This window comes from Oratosquilla oratoria, chromosome 3 (genome assembly GCF_046742065.1).
Source record: "Oratosquilla oratoria isolate Oo_2021 chromosome 3, ASM4674206v1, whole genome shotgun sequence".
NCBI lineage: Eukaryota > Metazoa > Arthropoda > Malacostraca > Stomatopoda > Squillidae > Oratosquilla > Oratosquilla oratoria.
In genome coordinates this window covers 36,991,377-37,010,905 of record NC_134779.1, presented here as the reverse complement: position 1 = coordinate 37,010,905, position 19,529 = coordinate 36,991,377, and the positions used below count along the sequence as shown (strand labels likewise).

General features: G+C 42.0%; 1 protein-coding gene across 5 annotated transcripts in view; it reads left to right on the top strand.

The window, feature by feature from the left end:
* Window positions 1-19,529, top strand: part of LOC143021605 (uncharacterized) — a 477,388-nt gene that overhangs the window by 191,870 nt on the left and 265,989 nt on the right. Inside the window, exon 1 of one of the 5 annotated variants that reach the window (XM_076179227.1) lies at window positions 6,906-7,976. The exons of 3 other annotated variants lie outside the window; for them this stretch is intronic. Coding sequence is in view for 1 of the 2 variants with exons in the window: in XM_076179220.1 (XP_076035335.1) it covers window positions 7,959-7,976 (18 nt within the window). In the remaining variant the exon portion in view is untranslated. Of the gene's footprint in view, window positions 1-6,905; window positions 7,977-19,529 lie in introns of those variants that run through there. One more of the 5 variants, XM_076179220.1, reaches the window with a different exon arrangement.

Below are 19,529 nucleotides of genomic sequence, written 5' to 3'. Positions count from 1 at the left end.
TACCTCTCCAAAATTGCCATATTTACCCTAAGAGGGAAGTAATTTACCCTCCCGGTTTGGAAACCACTGAACAGTGGTAATATTCCCGTGGCAGATAACATCGTGTCGGCACCATTGACAACACTTCTTTGATACACGCAGTAAAAGCGTTGAGTCGAATGGAAGGTTGCGTTCGAAAAAGGTCGTTTGAAACTTTGACGTAGTGACCACAGATTTACACCCGATTCACAGTAGGCCGATTCTCGACAAATGTCGAGAATTTTAATAGCAATGAGAAAACTTTGCTTACAGTATTCTAGACTTGACTGAAGACGTTCAAAGAACGTGTCCAACATCTTGTAGTTCAATTTATCGATGTATAGTGCAAAGGTAATTTGACATTTGGAGATTCGAAAGACGAAAGAGCGTAACCGAAGTCGTTTCTAATCAAACGAACTCACAACAGTCGACGAGAATCGTGAAGCGTCCTTTTCTTTGGTAAGATGTGAGCTCCACTGGCCGGAGAAGGCAGTTGGGAAGTGGACCAAATCGCGGGGGTGAGGTGGGGTGGGGGGCGGTTAGGAGAGTAGAGGCTGGGAAAGAAATTTGAACTTAACGTTGGAAATAACGTAGCCAATAGCAAGGTGAGGAAGGGAAAGTCAAAACAACGGAGTGGGTTATATATACCCTAAAATAAAAGATGGATATAGACAAAGAAAGAAAATAAAGTAAAATAAAATTAAGTCGGCAATCTTCGCCCCTCCTTTCATCCTGACCAGTTCCAAGTCTACGTCGGGGGAAAGTAAGAGGCTAATTGCCTTTCGTAGGGGTTCCAAAAGTAGCCTTTTAGCGTTGTAAGCTCGCTCATATAAAATTATTTTCGGTGTTGGCCCCTTTTCGCAGCTCGTTGGTAGAGGGCGGCGAGTGGGAGGGGTGTCCCTCGACTGAGTAAAATCGCTTGACGGTAGCCATGATAAATGTACACGTTGTCGTTGGTGTATAGATAAATTGAGATTATTTGAATATTCAGTTGAATGAAATCGCCTAAAACAGACAGAATTATCAACCACAATTCATTTTAATTCTAAGCCATCAACATCGAGAAACTTGAGGAGGCATACATGCAGAAATTGATACATATACATACATACACACACACACACACACACACATATATATATATATATATATATATATATATATATATATATATATACATATAATATACTGTGATGAAGGTGAGGCAGCAATGAATCGTTATTAGAACATGAAACTTTATTCACGTTCGAACGTTTCGTTCCTTTGGATCCCACTGACGAAGGCCTAAATGTCGAACCGTTTGGATCTGTATGAAGACGCTCCATACCTTTTCATTTTCACCTCATATCTGTCTTGTATCCTTCTTTATTCACGCGCGCACACACACACACACACACACACACACACACACACACACACACACACACACACGGGGGCGCGGTTGGTAGAGTCTCCGACTGTCACTATGGCGGTCCGGGTTCGAATCCTGCCCAGGGCTGAAATAATTTCAGTATCGCTGCGCTTCGAGTCGTTACTCCATCTCACGTGGACAGGGAGTTGGTTGTGTGTGTGCGTGTAAGGTCACAGCATTACCCATAGATCGGTCATACGAGCTCTGAGCTCTCTTCCGGGAGGGAAATAGCTGTCGATCATGAGCCCAGCACGTGATTAAAAAAAAATACGCGCGCGCGCGCGCACACACACACACACACACTGAAAAAACATGATAATCTAACGGATTTTTACGTCACGTGTTTCTGTCGATAACATGAAGTTGATAACTATGCAGCTATGGGGAGGGGGGGATAGGTTTGGAGTGAGGACGCAGGCTTTTCAATTATACATCATAGGAAACCATAGCTTGCGTCCTGGAATCAAAAGTATTTGTTAACAATTAATCAACTTAGCCAGGCGTCATGACGTGACTGCACTGAACGCTTTGTACGGTCAGGATTTTTATTTTCCCTTTCCAGAACCATTTATTCGCGTTTTATGCGAATTTGGCCCCCAAATGATCGACGCTTAAGGGTCAAAGTTCCGTCACAGAATTATTCAACTTGCGCCGTTGGCCCCCTTTTGCCTTTCTCCTTCTCCTCCTCCTCCTCCTCCGTTCCAGTGACGCATCTTGTTTGATTTTATTCTTGCTAATGATTGACGATTTCATTTGAGCATCAATTCCAGCCTCTCCCATTCGATTAATAAATTCGTCTGATATTAAACAGCATAAAACATATAAGGAACGTTACCTGTTGATGTTGGTGCGTTGACATGCAGCCCCCCCCCCCCGGCTCATCCACTTTCGAATTAATTATCCATAAAGATAGAAACGCTGGTAAATTACAACCATAACAGCAACGATAATATTCACATTGTTAATTCTGTCTGCATGAGATTCGTGTTGATGATTCGTGAGATGACGGTTATTCGTGGTGAGAAATGTCGACATCATCGATGGTAAAACTGTGGACATTATAGTTGCCAGAGGTCGCTACCTGCCAGATCGTTAGTCAGAATAAAAAGTTTGGAGGGTGTCACTACAGCAAAAATGGAAATGTCGGTGGTACGTGACAGGGGATGTCTATCGGCAGAAATAAATAACAAATGAATGGATAAATAAATAGATCATATAAACAGAAAATAAAACACAAAAATAAAAAGAGGTAACGTAATTGGCCCCCACTGAGCGAGTGCATCATATACTGAGAAAACAGACGACTTCTTTAGAAAAGAAAGCGATCCAAAACAGCAACTCAAAAACCAGATCAAGCGAAAGCGTCTGAAAAGACCCACGGAATGTTAAATTGGAAGCAAAGACTCTGTCGGGAGAGATTGACGAAGGTGAAGTGGTATTGAACGAACTTCCAAAGGAACTTTATTCACGTTCAATTTGGCGGATGGCTGGTGAGGATGTATGTCGATTTAAATACATTCTCCTACGTCATCCTTCCACTTTACTCTCGGTCTTCCTGTCCTTCTCCTTTCATCCACTTTCGAATCGTAAGATCTTTCACAACGTCTTTGCTTTTTCTGTATACTTGAACGTGCGATGGTGTTCATCTCTCTTGTTATATTTCTCCCATGTTTCTCTTGTTTTCTCTTGTCTATCCCTGCACTTAAGGCAATGATCACGGCTTCAGTCACAGCTAAGATCCTCCTAGTATATACTCGTCCACGTCACCTTGTACTACATATATTCTTGAAAATAATGAAACATTTATATATGTTATATATATAAATATATATATATGTATATATATATATATGTATGTATATATATATATGTATGTATATATATATATTTTTATTAATTTATAATTGATGAATATACGATAAACATGAATGAACAAATTAACAAATAGATAAATAAATCCACTAGTTCCACTGTTCCCCTTTGCTCCACCCCGAGCGGCCAAGTTTTGTTTCCATACACATCACCGGCTCCACTATTACGTCATTATGACGTCACTTGATTAAAGTGACATTTTATGACTACTTGCACCATTTCTTATCACTGTCATTATCCTCTTGCCTTTAACTCATTTGACTACTAAGGCACTATTGAAAGTGTCGTATCTCTTGGTCGTAGATTTACGATGTCTGTTATGATCTCGTAAACTTACGAGTTTCGCGAGGAGATATAGAGATACGTTTAATACGGCTTTCCAAAGGACGCGAAATAATGTAGTACTTAGGAGTGGAAGCAGATATCGCCAGTTACAGACCACCTCGAATTCTCTTGGGCTTGTTTCACACGTACCGACTTGCGTCGTACACGTACGACGCCTTGCGCCGTCCACGACACGACATCGTGTCTATGGGTATTTTCATACGTTACGGCCACGACCACGTTTGAAAGCGTCCATAGACACTCACGGGTCTTTGAGAGCACGACGTCGTGTCGTGGACGGCGCACGGCGAAAAGTCGGTACGTGTGAAACGAGCCTAAAAGAGGTGCCCCAGGAGAAGTGTGGGTAAACGGAAAGGACTCCATCGGAAACGACAAGAGGAATGTCTGAAGCAATAGCTGTGCAGCAAGAGCGGGAAGGAGGTTGTGAAAATGAAGTGTCTGAGGGTTCCTGTTACTAGATATGATAAAATAAGGAACGGAAAACATTCGCGAAGGGACTCAGGTATAAACGGGATTGAGAGAAAGAGCACAAGAGGCCAACATGAGGTGGTATGGTTACGTTATGAGGATGAATGGAAGTAGATAACTTAGAAGGATGCACGACGCGGGAAAAGGAGTGGGAGAGAGAGAGAAAAATTTCCGTGTTCGTACGAAATTGAACAACCATGAGAACATCACCTATCACTTTCTCACCCCCCCTCCTCACGCCACCACGCCGGCACTTATATACCCGGACATATATTTTTTTACATTCAGCAACTGTTGTCTCACCGCGTGTCAATCCAACAATTCCCACACTAAAATTGCTTCCACCGCATCATACACTATACAGTATATAATGTGCATCAGCGCAACATACATCTCCCTCAGTCCAGCCCTAACCAAACTCTTTGTACTTCTCCCAGGTTCTCCATAATGGTCTTTTCTATTAAGTAAATGGTAGTTCGAGTCCCGCTGAGCAAATCAGCGCTAGACGGCAGTAAGAGCACCATATGGACTTGAATCCCTGGGTTTGGACAAAGACATCCAGTGCCTTGCCATCTTGATGAATGGGTTATGGTTGAAGGGCTGAAAAAAAAAATGTAAAGATGATCTACACGTCCTATACCCTAGGCTCTTTGTTCTTCGTCCCTTACATCCTCAGTGGTCTCTCATATTGTTCCTGGAAACACTCTTCCTGGAAACCTCAGTAGGCCTACTTTTCATTAACCTTGCAGTCTTGCACAGTCGGCTTCAGTTATACGTGCTGCAAGGGCTGGCGTCTTCGGTGAATGTTATCAGTTTACGATGAACAATTACGATAAACATTTACGCTAAATGAAATAATAAACATGAACTATGTAGGTTCACGCCTCCTAGACATCCTAAAAGGATTTCTGGAAATGTACAGGTAGTATATAGTAATCTCTTTGTCTTTTCACTCTCTCTCCCCTCCTCTCTCTCTCTCTCGCCCCCCTCTCTCTCGCTCCTCTCTCTCTCTCTCTCTCTCTCTCTCTCTCTCTCTCTCTCTCTCTCTCTCTCTCTCTCTTTCAGATTTCCGTCCATATCCATCCTTTCCCGCGTATGATTAGTTTTCTCCAACTTCTGTCCTTCGATCTCCTCCCGTCATTGTTCGTGTTGTTCCCATCCTCAGTGTAATCTCCGTTCAGTAGTTTTAAATGTCCTCTCTTTTGTAATACACATTTGCTTCTATGGGCGCGCGTGTGTATGTGTGTGTGTGTGTGAGAGAGAGAGAAAGAGAGAGAGAGAGGTGGAGGAAGAAGACATGGGACGAGGTTTGACTTTATTTCTGTCTAATTTCGTACTAAACTTCTTTATATGTGCAAAACATATGCATGCATATGTATTGTATGTATGTGCGTGTGTATGTGTATGTGTGGGTGTCGTAAAACTGTGTACTACATTATTGTTATAATGTTTACTATCATTTTTTCAGTTGACATTTCAACTTATATTTATCTTTGTTTAATTTTCTATTCGATTATTTATTTGTTCTTTTGTCTACTTATTCTTTAAATAATTTTCTTGATAACGATATGAAATGCGATTTTTTAGACCTTAACAAATATAGATTGCTATTACTATTTATTTTATCAAGACTTGTAAAAAAAATTTGGACTTATGTAAAGAATTTATTTTTCTCTTTATCAAATGCAGCATCGTCAGGTGTGCTACGAAGATTAATAAAATCATCTGACGGCAGACAAGACTAAATGAAAATGTGCCGGTACAAACGGAATCAGTCATGTGGTTGGAGCTGCCTTGGTAGAAAATAAAATGTATTCAATTATCTATTTATCTATTTACTTATCACTGACCCGGACAGTGGACAGGAGACAGTGATGGTTGTTCATCCACGTGGAGCTAAGATGCGTGAATTTTGACTTGCATATCTCTCTTATATGAGTAAAGACGCCATGGTATATACAGTAGATAGATTTATTTATCGATTATCTATTCATTTACTCAATAATTTATTTGTTTGTTAAAAATTTCTTGTATACTGTAGATATTGTCATACTCTATATTGGTAACATAAAAAGTGTCATAGGATTATACTTGGTTACTTTTTTCAGGCATTGTAAAAAGAATGCACGACTTTTTTTCGTCGAGTTAAGTTTGGTTCACCCTTTCCGTTATTTGAGAATCCACCGACAGTACTTCTTTTGAGTGTGAAAGCAGATTTCCTTAACCCATATATTTGTTCAGAATTAACATTCTTTTAACGTATGGAACACATGTAGGCCTATAGTTCTCATACACTTAACTTCTGTTAGGTTATAGTGTTTGCTTGTAATCATTGATTGTTATACGTGAAACTTTTTTGGAGATTAAGTTAGTCGTTATACCTGCCAGTCACTGTGGTATTAACTTGGCCCTCATTGGCAAGTGCCAAATACTGTACACACACACGCGCGCGCACACACATACACACACACACACACATATCGATGCCATTACCATCAGAGACTTTCTCGGCGCCAAACAGTTACATATGGTGCCATGCTGAATTTGAGGCCTATGACACTTCCTCGCCCACCTACTTCCCCTTTTCTCTGTTACCCTTCCTCCCTCCCTTCCCTTCTCGACTGTGCTGCTGCTGCTAGTGCTGCTGCTGCCGGGTTAACTCTCTGCGACTGGCCCAGCACTCCGCTATATTGATTTCAGCCCTATGCGTGGTCACAACCACCTCTCTGTAAGCTTGTTGTTATACCGGGTCTTATATATTCGGTACCATGTAATACAGTGGGAAACGTGACTTTAATCTTTATAAAGTAGACCTTATAATGAGATGTGTTTGCTTGCACCCTGGTGCCACGTGCTTTTGTTTGTGTACGCGAAACTTGGCAACAGCGCCGAGCTCGGAGTCAATACAGGGTGATGTGCGCGCGAAGGCTCAGTTCGAGAGAAACCCACGGAGGGAGGCCCCACAGCCACACGGCACGATCAACATCATCACCCCCCTCCTCCCCTCCATTGCTAACAACAACAACGTAGGCAGAGTAGCTGAACTACTCCTAAAGCATCTGTTTATTAGTAAGCAGCCGTTCGTACCTTCCTGTCTGATCACTTTGGAAGATATATGTGCAGCTCTACGTAGACCTTGCTCCCCGCGATTAAGACAATATTGTAAGAGCAAGTGGTTAGGGCAGGCGAAGGAGAGGTGAAGTGTGCGCGTGTGTTCAGGGCGGTGTTTACAGTGAATTCTCGTTGACTTGGTGTGCCCAGTCTCTGTTCCCACAACCTATCTTCCATCCCAATGTAACTAGTTTGATGTGGGTTGTGGCAATATGGAGAACGTTGGATTGCTTTGGTGTGGGCTTCGTCCGTTGGTTGAAGTGGATTCGCTGAAGATGTACCAATAACAACCCCCCACCATGTTATAATGAAAAACCAAATATCCATCCTAATCATCGTAACGATTCGCCAGAATAAACTTAATCCGACTGATGAACTTATGTGAAATCTCTGTTAAAAATACCCAACCAAGACAGCGAAAGAAAACGAAAATTTCACCTAACTTCTGGATAATTCCAATACTTTTAACGAACACGACGCTAAGAGACTGAATCAGACCCCCCCCCCCAACCCTGGGAGGCAGTGTCGGGAGCTAGCGAAAGGATAACTTCGAATTACCTACTGCGCAGTTTAAGGATGAGCTTCTAATTTATGAAACTGTGTGTGAGACAACACCGTGCGTTGAGAGGTGGACATCGTGTTGGCAGTTGGATGCAAACTACGAACAGGACGTGGCAGTGGATGAAGGAGATACCACATTGAGATACATTTTGTAATTCGCCGATTCCGTATCATGCTATTATATATACCGGTAAGTGTGCACCGCCATTCCCAGCTTGTGTTGTGATTTAGCATAAGTTATTTTGTGTGTAGGCTCGCACGAAATGCAGTGAATGACGTGAAGGCTTAGCTATACCGCTTGTATTACCTGTCGCCCTTCTCCTTGATCTTTACCTTGTTCGGGTTCACGTCCTTATGAAATATAATATCCATCAACCATAAATTCTGCTGTTTTTTTCGGCCAAGAATTTAATGTAACTGAGTGGGTGGATTTGAGGGGGGTACACAGGGGAGGGAATGGTGAATCTAGAGAATAACTAGTCCAGGAATTTGCTCCAAGTTCATGTTTGAAAGAACCAGCAGTCTGAGGCAACACGTTCAGGCAAAGTGCCAGAGGGAATGACACAGAAGGAGAAAGAAAAGAAAAATAGATCAAGTGTCAGTATTACAACGGTGATTAAATATTCTTCATGTATTACCTCTAGTGAAATATGAGTGCGATTTAAATTGTGGACGCATATTAACAGACCAGATAACACCATGGAAGAATGCTTGAATCACTTGGCAGAAAATGACAACAGAGTATCAGGCTCAGTCTCGCAAATTCCCAGAATATCTACGTGATACATGATACATAGACCAGTCTAAAGGAAACTTAGTAAACGTATGAGTATATAAGCACGTAAAATCAGTTAAAGATACATTCAGAAACAAATGCACATCTCGAGCATTTATCATTTTATATGTATCGATATATTTGTCTCAACAGAAATTAATAGAGGAGAAAGTGGACATGGATTCAGTGATAGTAGGGCACGGCCTCGGAAATTGTTACCCAAGTAACAATTAAGTCTTGATAAATTTCGGTAACTGAATATTTTATTGGCATGCAAGCGAGGAGAGTCTATTTTTTACTCCCATTCTCTATGTGGAGTCTGTACGTTGTGGCCTATACACTATAAAGAGGATTGGTTATAAAGGTAGACCATGATGCCATGATGTGCGTGCAAGAAAACAGTGTCTGAATTCAATTGAGTGGCGTGACAATAGCAAACGTTTGTGATTATTTAATTTAATGTTTGTAGGTGTGAGGTTGCTTTCAAGTTTGGGATGATGAATGGCAGGAGGGAGGGGGGTAACGGGGGGAGGAGAATCTCAAGAATGGGGATTGTCCAGTTGCTCGTGTTTGGAGAAGACACGGCCATGTTTGTGTCATTTGCACTAAGTACAGATTGCATGAGATCGGTGTGGTGGGTCTTGGAGCAGCTGAACTCGGTGGTGATAATGGTGGGAGATTTTCCTTAGCTCAACTGCTAGGCAGTACTTGCCCATGCTTTCGTTTCTTTAGTATATAATTGTAACAATTTCGATTTGCCTACTTTGTAACCACAGATTCAATGGGCCCAATTAAACTCTCGTACCGTTAGAGAAGGTAATTTCATTTTAATTAGTCTGATTTCTATCGATTTGTTCAAATTGCAAGTTCCAATCCTTACAGATGGTTTTCGAATTTTGTTTTTCTGTTTTAATAAATTTCGTCTTTTATTCATTGTCTGTGGCTTTGTATGTTAATGTTTTACAAATACTGTTTAAGTTCCATTAATTGTATGCTTTTATTGTATTTTATTATAAAAACGCTGTATAATTGGTTTTTGTGTTGCCATGAAGTAGAACTGAGCTTTGGCAACGAATCCAGATAACGGCTGGATGTGCTAGTATGTAGATCCAGATGTTAGCGTATTTGCAGTTAGCCGTAAACGGAATGCTTGATGACCTAGAGGGGAATGCCATTATACGGTCCATGATTAGCTTGTAACGGTTTTGTGCAGTATTTTTTATATCATTATTTCATTATGTAATTGTAAGGTTTCGCTGAGGAAAACATAAGGCCTTCTTTTGTGCCCACTTTGGGAGTACGCGTGGGAATGACACAGCATAAGTATTGTTGGTAAAGGTAACTATACAAGAATCTATATCAGCCCCGCAAAATGAAATGCAGTTTGTCATTTTAACGCAGAGTTTCGCGATTTTTGTTTGGACATATTTGCATCGGGAATGGAACAAGTCAGGTGAATTCTGGTATGGTTTTGCTCGTGTGGGAAAGTCGAAGATCCTTTTAACATTTATCAATTCAGGGCAACTATATAGCCTTGACATAAACATATGGTGCGCCAATCGGCACAGCAACGCCCCCCCCCACCCCGTCCCCCTTTAAGTTTAACAAGGGAATAGGCAAGAACTGGTTGAGCAATAGAGTGGTTAACAAATGGAATGTGTTTAGTGACCATGTACTGAACGCTGAAAAAAATAAGAGATGAGAGAACAATATGGGTAGGAATGATAGGTGGAAGTGACATGAAACTGTCTAGTGGTGTCTTGCAGTCCTCTATTCTTATGTTCTTAAGTAAAACTAGTTTTGGATGAGGACAGAATTTGCAAAGTAAATAATACAATCGAACATTTCATTTATCAATTTATTAATTCTATGTGACATGCCTAAGTAACAGCACATTAGGTGGAGTGCTGGTGTTGAACATGTTGATGCGTTAACATGCATCAAAGTGTAAAAGAAAAATAATGACTGGTGCAAGCATATGGATTCCGCGCAACACATTTAAGTGCTACAAAACGTGATACAGAGAAACTACATTTTGTATCATTCTGTGCCGACCGAACCGTGACGAGTCATATTTCATGTATTATATGTGTGTGTGTAATATATATATATATATATATATATATATATATATATATATATATATATATATATATATATATATATATATATATATATATATATATACTTGAACGTATACATGGACTGAGAGTTGATCAGGGATGATAGGAGACCGTGGACTGGTGGAGTGCTAAATCGTAGTTGTCACGTAGGCAATATCAAGATCTAAGAATATTTAGACCTTGGGCAATATGACGCCCAACGTTGACTACGTTAGTATGATGCGTTTTCTGTGTTTGGTTGGTAGGCAGGAGGGCATCCTCATGCCAAGAAACCGTTAACAGTAACGGAATTTTCTTCAAAAGCTTTCGACATTTTTGTGCATTTGCTCGTAAATGATTAGCTATGCTACAGCTATTTGTGAACACGACGTAACGCATGCAGCACGCCAAAGTATCAATTGTTGTAGGCGGAAATTCGTAATTTTAACGACTTGACTTCCGTAATGACTTTAGATCACGGGGAACCAAATAAAATCACTTGGCGGCATTTAGAGTAAAAGGATAAACGTCAGTATGACAGATACCAAGAAATACAACTTTCCATAAAGCTGTGGAAAATCCTAAAATAGCTTAGAAGCTAAATCCTGTTTGCGTCTATTAGCGACTTCAAAGCTGTGTGGGAGTTGGACAATTAAGAGACAGGATTTCACGGGTATAAACCATGCGTGCATGTTACAAACGTTTATGAAGATGTGTTTATCAAGATGGGTTATGCAGGAAAGTAGAATGTAGAGTGGTGTACATGTTGATGCACGGAAGTTTTTACACACACACACGCACGCACACACACACTGCCAGTACGGAGGTGCGGCAGTACCTGGTTCGAATCCTGCCCAGGGCCGAAATTATTTCGGTATCGCTGCGCTTCGGGTCGTTACTCCGACTCTCGTGGGCGGGGAGTTGGGTGTGTGTGTGTGTGTGTAAGGTCATAGCATTACCCATAGAACGGTCATACGAGCTCTGAGCTCTCTTCCGGGAGGGAAATAGCTGTCGATCACGAGTCCAACACGCGATCCAGAGACCAAGGTGAACACACACACACACACACACACACACACACACACACACACACACACACACACACACACACACTACTTGAAAAATGTAGTATTGGTATTTCCATCACACTCTTGTGGCTATACCTTCTCCCATTTTTATTTTATCTGTCACTTATTTAAATAGTAACTGCTATATCTAGAATTTTATGCGGTGCAAGGGTAATGACACTTCCGGTGGCGTTTTGACCCACCCTGTAGTTGTTCTTACATTCTTTTCTTGGGCCCTCTGTAGCTGCAGTCCTCTCATATATCCCAATATCGCTTTAACGTATAGTACATTCTTTTGTGAACTGTTTTCCTCAGGCACAGCGGAAGGTGATCAATTTTTCTCTCTAGTCTTCTCTCGTTTCATCATTTTTGTGTGCGTGGAACGGGGCACGTGGTGTTTGTGTGTTCGTTTTTCATTTTGTATTCAGAATTTATTCCAGTTCGTGGTATTTTCTTTTAGTTGAGTTCAGAGTTGCTTGAAATTGAGATTGCACATGCAAATAACCCATTCCTCCGTCATGTACCAAAACTTGGTGTATAATAATTATATACTTCGTCGTTTCAGTGTTTACTTCTGAGTAAAGTGTACAGACATAGAAACGGATTTTTTTTTAATTGAATCGGTGCCTTGTGTTGAGTGACTGAGAAGAAAGAATCAGTCACTCGATTGTTGCCTCGAGTTGCACTAAATGGAAAACCCGCCGCCCCGCCGTGGTTGGCAACGGTCCTCGGAATGTCTCGCAAATCTCTCTGGGAAGAAACTTTGGAATGTTGTCTGTGTTGTATCAGTGTGGTCTTTCTCTGCCACCGGCTCAAAGTGGTAGGGAGAGTAGAAATTGCCGGTTGTCAGGTCTTCATGTATGATAAAGTGTAAGAAATAAGTTTTAACTTGATAAAGAGAAATCTTGGCCCCGGGCTGAGGACCAAGTGCCAGCCTCTCCGGGTTGTACCTCCTGACGAAGATGAAGAGGTTGACGGGTTCTGATAAACTGACAACTTTGCTGGACTTTGCTTGCAGGGCCCCATCATGTAAGCAAGGTACCTGCCATTGGTCTCTGAACAGTAAGAGAAGAAAATGTACAAGACTGGGAAAATAATGAAATAAAATACCCGTGGATGAAGAAATGCTCTAGGAGGAGGGAGAATTATACCATAACCAGCGCTTCTTTCCTCCGAACAACCCACAAATAAAGTTGAACAAGATGGTGGTGTAGGATCAATGCAACGTGCATGTTGTAAAATGTTTTATTATGATCCTGTGTTCGAGTTGCTTTAATTTGGTTTGGCAATTCAGTCATATCTGTCAGCGCATGCGCGGAAGCTTACCAACACGCACACACCCATATTGCTCTTCGCGTGTACGAACTTCATATGTTTTATTGTTTTCTGTCTACAATATTTAGCGATCTAGTTAGTCAATAACAGCAACTCATAATTTCAAACCCTCGGTAATCTTCTTAGGTACACAGTTACGATCTCAGAATTGTGTGTAAATTTAGATCGATTCGCTCATCGTGGGTATCTTCTATTCTCACAACAAAGTGTCGAATTACCCCCCCCCCACCCCAGCCCACCCGTTTAAGTAAATGAAATCGACTGGTGCTAGCCAGAACGAAATCAGAGTGCGTCATCAATATCAGGTGTCGATTAGGTGAATAGAATCGTTAGTCTTTATATAAAAAAATAAATGAAGCAAGACGTCACAGCGAATGGGCCAGTGGATACATTTCGGTGCGACATCGTTGTCGTTGATCGTCAAGCTGAATTTCATGTCGGTTGGGCAACGGACACTGCCGAACGGGGCGTTCGGCAGTGTCCGAGTTCGTCGGGTGCTTCGATGAGTGCCCGACGTCTGCCGACCAGTAGAAAGGAAACGTTTAGGAGACGGGGCCAAGGCCAGACGCTGAACCAGTTGAACGGTGTCGATACAGCCCGAGGCTGTCTTTGAGAAGCGCACCAGTCTGCTGAGCTAGTTAGTCTGTGCGGTGTTCCCCAGAGCACACACCCCTCTGCTGGCCGGGTCGCGCCCAACCGGACGGGAGAGTGGCGGGGCTGGGTGCAAGTGTACGCGCAGTAGTCCGCGCGTACGTACGTCACAATAAGTGACGTGAGTGTCCCCAAGGGCCAGGGGCCGGGGCTGGGGGGTGGGGGCCGCAGGGAGGGGAACTGTCACAACGGCACTTTTTTCCATGATTTTTTCTTACATGAGTACTCCAGGAATACCCGTTGGTAGATGATATTTCTTTTGTGGATATTCCCCTAAGAAGACATTATTCAGTAGGGCGGTCAGTACAATACATTAGTTGGAGAAATGAAGGATAAATGCTCTCGTATCTTGCGCTGTGTGTGTGTGTTTTGAAGGGCGGATGTGTCTTATTGCTTGCATGTATACTTTGCAGTGTCACAGAAAAAATGCCCAAAAACATATTGTTTTGTGTTAACATGATAACATGTTCTGAGCTGTAAATTTTATATACTTAGGTGCTGCAAAGGCATAAATCAATATTTTATTCAATCATGAATGTGTAATGAGGGGAGTTGGTTTGGGGGTAATAGGAAAGAGAAATTGAAAGTAATGGCGAAGAAGAGAGAGACAGGGAGAGAATGAGAATCAGATGTGGTCAAGGAAAATAAGGGCGAGAATTGGTGTTGTGTATAAAGGCAACAGGAACGTATGTGAAATATGAAGAATATGGAGGTGAATATTGATGTGAGTCAGGTGTGTCATATTGCCATGGCTGTTTATCAATGTACAGATGGATTGAAGGAGGAAGTGAATGCAAAGTTTGGAGGAATGTAGGCTATAATTTATGGACAGAGTTGTGAGGTGAATGTTGGTGTAAGTGATGTCACCTTGCTTGTTTAACATCCTTACGGATGGATTGAAGGAAGAGGATGCACGGGTTATGCGAACGGAAGTGAAGTTGGAGGAAGGTAAGGCAAGAATGTATGCTTTATGCAGACACTGATAACAGAGACGGGAGAGAGCAGAGGTTAGCAAGTGAGCCGTTTATTGCAAGAGCAAAGCAAGAGCTGATGTACCAAAGAGCAAGGCAGCGCAATGCCCTAGAATGGGGTGGGAGACATGGTTGATATACATTTGCATGGGGAGAAAATGGCGCTGGTTGAGTAATGGACGTCTGAGAACTGATCCACATGTAAATGAAGTAAAGGAGGAAAGTGGAGCATGCATGAGGTGGCCGAGGAGCTCTATGGAAAGGTGAAAGGATGGCTGGAAGCAAGGAAAGGAATGTAATGAAGCAATAGTTGTGCCGACTGGTATGTATGGGGTTGGGTTGTGTCATGGGGGAATGCGAGGGAAAAGTGTGGAGAAAGGGAGTGAGATGCCTGGAGGATTGTGCATGGAATGGCCAAGTATGACAAAAGAAGGAACTCTTGTGTTTGTCTGGAATTGGGTACGGATGAGTTGAGGAGAACGAGTAGAACATGCGAATCTGTGGTGGTATAGTTATGTGGATAGATTGGAGTACATAGTTTTGAAAGATACACAAATCAGTGGTGCCGGCGATGAGATCAAGAAAGGGTGGACGGATGGGGTGAATGGAGCCGTTAGAGCTCTTGGTCAGGGTGTAGAAGAAGTAGAAATGTGCATGGATGATAAATTTGAGGAGAAGCCCAAAGGCGACATGTGTCATGAGAGGTGAAGTTTTTAACATACACGCGGAAGTAGGAAGGCATGGGACAAGTGGGGTTTGTGGAAAGTGGTGTAGATGTTCGTCTTTGTATCTAGCCACCTCGCTTTGCGGATGACTACTAATCCATTAGATAAATTGGGGGAAAATAACTTAATTTCTGTGAATATAAAGAGTCGTTCAAATTGGGGAATGAATATTTCAGATTCATAATCTGAAACAAAATATTCAGGATTGGGAACAACTGCGTCACAACACACCAGAAAAGCTCCCTGCGTCACAGCCAATCAGAACATCCAATATTTTTAAAAATTATTCTGTTTCGTATAACATTTTCAATATTACTGTTGTGAACTAACCCTTGAACTTTTAATTACAAGAAAAGTCCTACATTTTTATATTTGGGTATCAAATATGTTTTCATTAGTAGTTTCCCTTTTATTGAACATTTTATTGTTTATTTTCTTTATAGTGATATTTTATTTTTATTGATGTCTAGACTTAAGCTTATTTTTCATCAGTAATTGCAGGTTCAATTGGTATCATTGTATACTATGTATGAAGGAATAGGCGGTAATAGTCTTTCTAAATACTGAATATCAGAATATGATTTAGAAAATTGTGCAATTGAAAATATATATTTTCTTAACACAAGTGTGTTTGGGGCGAATATGTGCTTGTTTTGACGTATGTGAGGTGAAGGCAGGCTGAGGGAGGGAGGGTGGTTGTGGAGAGGATGGCGCGAGAGTGCTGCAGGGAGGCTAATGGATGCCCAATGTTGTCACGCAGGTGTTTTGGGGGGACAACTGCCGGATGTGTAACAGCCACCTATTTCGCCTGGTCCGCAGCAGAACTCGTTTTGTGCAAAGAATACCGAACGTACTGGTTTTGCGCGTGTGTGGGGGTGGGAGGAAAGCGTGGTACATTATATTACCCGTTGCACTGAGAACTGGCCGTTAGGGCGGAGCACTGGGAGTTCCCCTGTGGTGCCACATCTAATTATTAAATTATTTTATTTTATTTTATAATTCTATTTTATAATTTTATAATGTTGCCACATATGATTATATTATAATTTTTGTCACACACCACCACTGAGGTAAAAATCAAAGCAATGTTTTCTATACAAAGGTTTCGTTTCTTCAAGTCTAGACATGGCATATGGAAAAGAGAGAGCGACGTTGCCGCTACATCTAATCTCTGGCCCCGCCCCCCTCACACTGCATTCAGAAAACATTGCATCCACACGCACGTTCTCGCCATGGATGCCCATGTGTGGCAACACCGGGAAATCTCCTAGCCCCGCCTTATCGGCCATGTCTCCTTGCTCTGACTATAGTGAGGCCGATAGTACAATATAAAGTAGTATCTATCTCATCTTCAGTTTGTGAGATTGTAATTGGTTGTAGATATTGGAGGAGACAGTGATTTGATGATATAGTTTACGAGACTATAGGTATTGTGCATGATGAGAGTAGTAGTGATTATGTTTGAACAGGTTTTTCAATGTATAGGATAACACACTGCCTGTGTGTTGTCCGGTCTTCTTCAGGTTTATTAATTATGGTAACAAGTACAAAGATCTCACGATCTTCCTCTCTTTACGAAGTACTGCCACTGCAAATATGTCCACTATTATTTGGATCCTGTTCGTGAGAGAGTAAATTTGAGGTCCCGAGAAGCAACCGGCGACGGTTTTTGTTGTAGGTAACATAAGCGACGCGTTATGGAGTTGACGCCTGTACTTCGAACACAAATAGCTATGGCGAGCCAAAAACGTGTGACGTCAGCGTGGGTGCACGTACATAATGCTCCTAAGTTCTTTGCACTCTTGTTGTAGTGTAGAGGTGCCTTGGTTCTCCAGAACTTCTTAGTGGTAGTGGCATTTAGAGTAGATGTCATCTGTAGTTAGTCGTTGTTCCACCGAATCCTGGAGAAAATCACTTGAAGAAAGACAAGGGAAGAGGCGCTAATAAAATGGAATCGTCATAGATATTGCGCTCTGTGGTGGTTGTTGGCAAGAAATTTTTCGTTTCTTGTTTGAAACCCGGGAAATGGATGGGGTAGTGGATCACCTGAACCAGTATTTGCCCCACGAAAAAACACATGGAGACATGAAGGGTTGCCAAATCAGTTACTAGAAACGATCGCCACATCCACGTCTTGCGTACTGTTCACACTTTAGGCTTCACGTGCTTTCTTGGGTATCTCCCGTGCTTATGCATTGCTGTCCTTTAGCCTCCTGGGTCTTCAACACCGAATTAAATCGCTAAGCATCCACTAACAGTTTTCAGTTCGTGAAGGTCACTGGGAGACACCGTTGTCCACAAGGGGCCCCGTGGACCACAGGTTATGAACCAGTGGTCTGGAAAGTGTTCAGATGTGGTCTAATGACTTCCGTGGTGGTAATGACATCATTTGACATGCCGGGAGGGTTGGTACGCCTGCTTTTGCCATTTATAACTTACAATAATGATGTGAGGAAGCTCTTATTCACGTATTCGACTGTACCGTGTCGGATGCTTTATACTTCGTTCAAAATCCGCGCGAAACTTTTTGGGAAGGGTATACATCAGGTTGAGGCTTAGAGTGCATTGTATATCTTGTTAGCACATAACCTCGTTGGAACTGAGTTATGTCATTTTCTTAATGCACAAGATGCACAGGCACTCAAAAATCCTGTCTCCACGCTCCAGAATTTAGCAATGCAAATAAAACTTCCCCTTTCCCAGCGTGTAATATATTTCTGTGTGTTGCCTTCCATTTGCAAAGGAATTTCGTGACTAAAACTACAATACATCAGGGTCTTGTAGTTGCATTAACATAGTTAATTTCATGATTGTGAACTGTGTTTCTGGCTTTGGCACCTGGGTTAATGGAACCTAAACACAAAAGACAAACAGGCCGTCAAGACGTGCCGTGTAGGGGAGGTTGTAACGGGAACCAGCAGCTGCGCATGCCCAGTTCAGTATTGTGCGCATAAATGATGGTCTTTGTTTTAATTTTATCTATTCATATATTTTGTCATTTTACGTACGCTGCGCAAGGAGTGGGGTTTCTTAGGCTGAATGAAATCACCTAAGAAGAAATGTACAAGTAAGTCGCAGCTTAATTTGTGCAGCTCGTCGCACTGTGATGTGGACGGCATTCACTTTGGTGGAGGAACTACTGTTCTATATAGGCGAGGAATCCCCCCCTCCCCAACACACACATCACCTATGGCTTGCCTTTCACCATACGAGCAGAACACATAAAAAGATAAGGTGTAAGGGTGTATGTGGTAGCATTTATTTATTTTTAGCCATGAAAGGAGCCTGGTAGTGTGCAGACATACGTAGTGCTTACACATGAAACCATACTACGAAAACCCGAAAACCGAATTTTGTATCTGGGGATTTGAACTTGTCACTCGCGTGAAGCAAGGGCAGTTGTAATCCGGTGATCTTTAAGGAACAATGAGGAGGTTTATGTAATAATGTTCAAGGGCAGTCCGGTTTACTTGTGGTTTAATCCATTGCAGTACAAAGCAGATTCTTCTAAATTTGTCGTAATGGCTGTATTGTTTTTCATACAACATGACAACGTTGGTCATTGACTTTTTTCTGTTGGTGACGATGCAGAAAAGGAGGAGAGTTCCTGGAGTACTTGCGCACGTGACTGTAAGGTTATTACCGAGAGGATGCGGGCTACCACTCCCCTATCCCTCCTTTGTGGGAGCAGCTAGCTTTAGAGCGAGGTAGACTTTCACTGACCTACGGCTTATGCGTTGGTTCCATCTACCGCTTAAGAAAATGTGTGAAAAAAACGGGGCATTTGGGCTAAACTGTATTAATTGTTAATCCAAGTTGTGTTAAATTGTCTGAATGTAGTTGCAAAATCTATATGGATCACCTTTGTTCAGAAACCCGCGCGAAAGAGGTAATTGTTAGACTGGTTCATCTGCAGCTTGCCCATGTCCTGACGTCATAGATACGGGCGCATTATTCGCTTCATTACAGTGATGCTGGTGCCCAGATAGGTACGCTTTTGTACATGCAGCGTCCGTAAACTGAAGTCAGTGGGAGGCCAGTAAGGTTGCTAGAAGGGACAAGTAGACCTTAACCCTTGACATGCTTTAAGGGATCTTCCCTCACCTGAATAAAATCG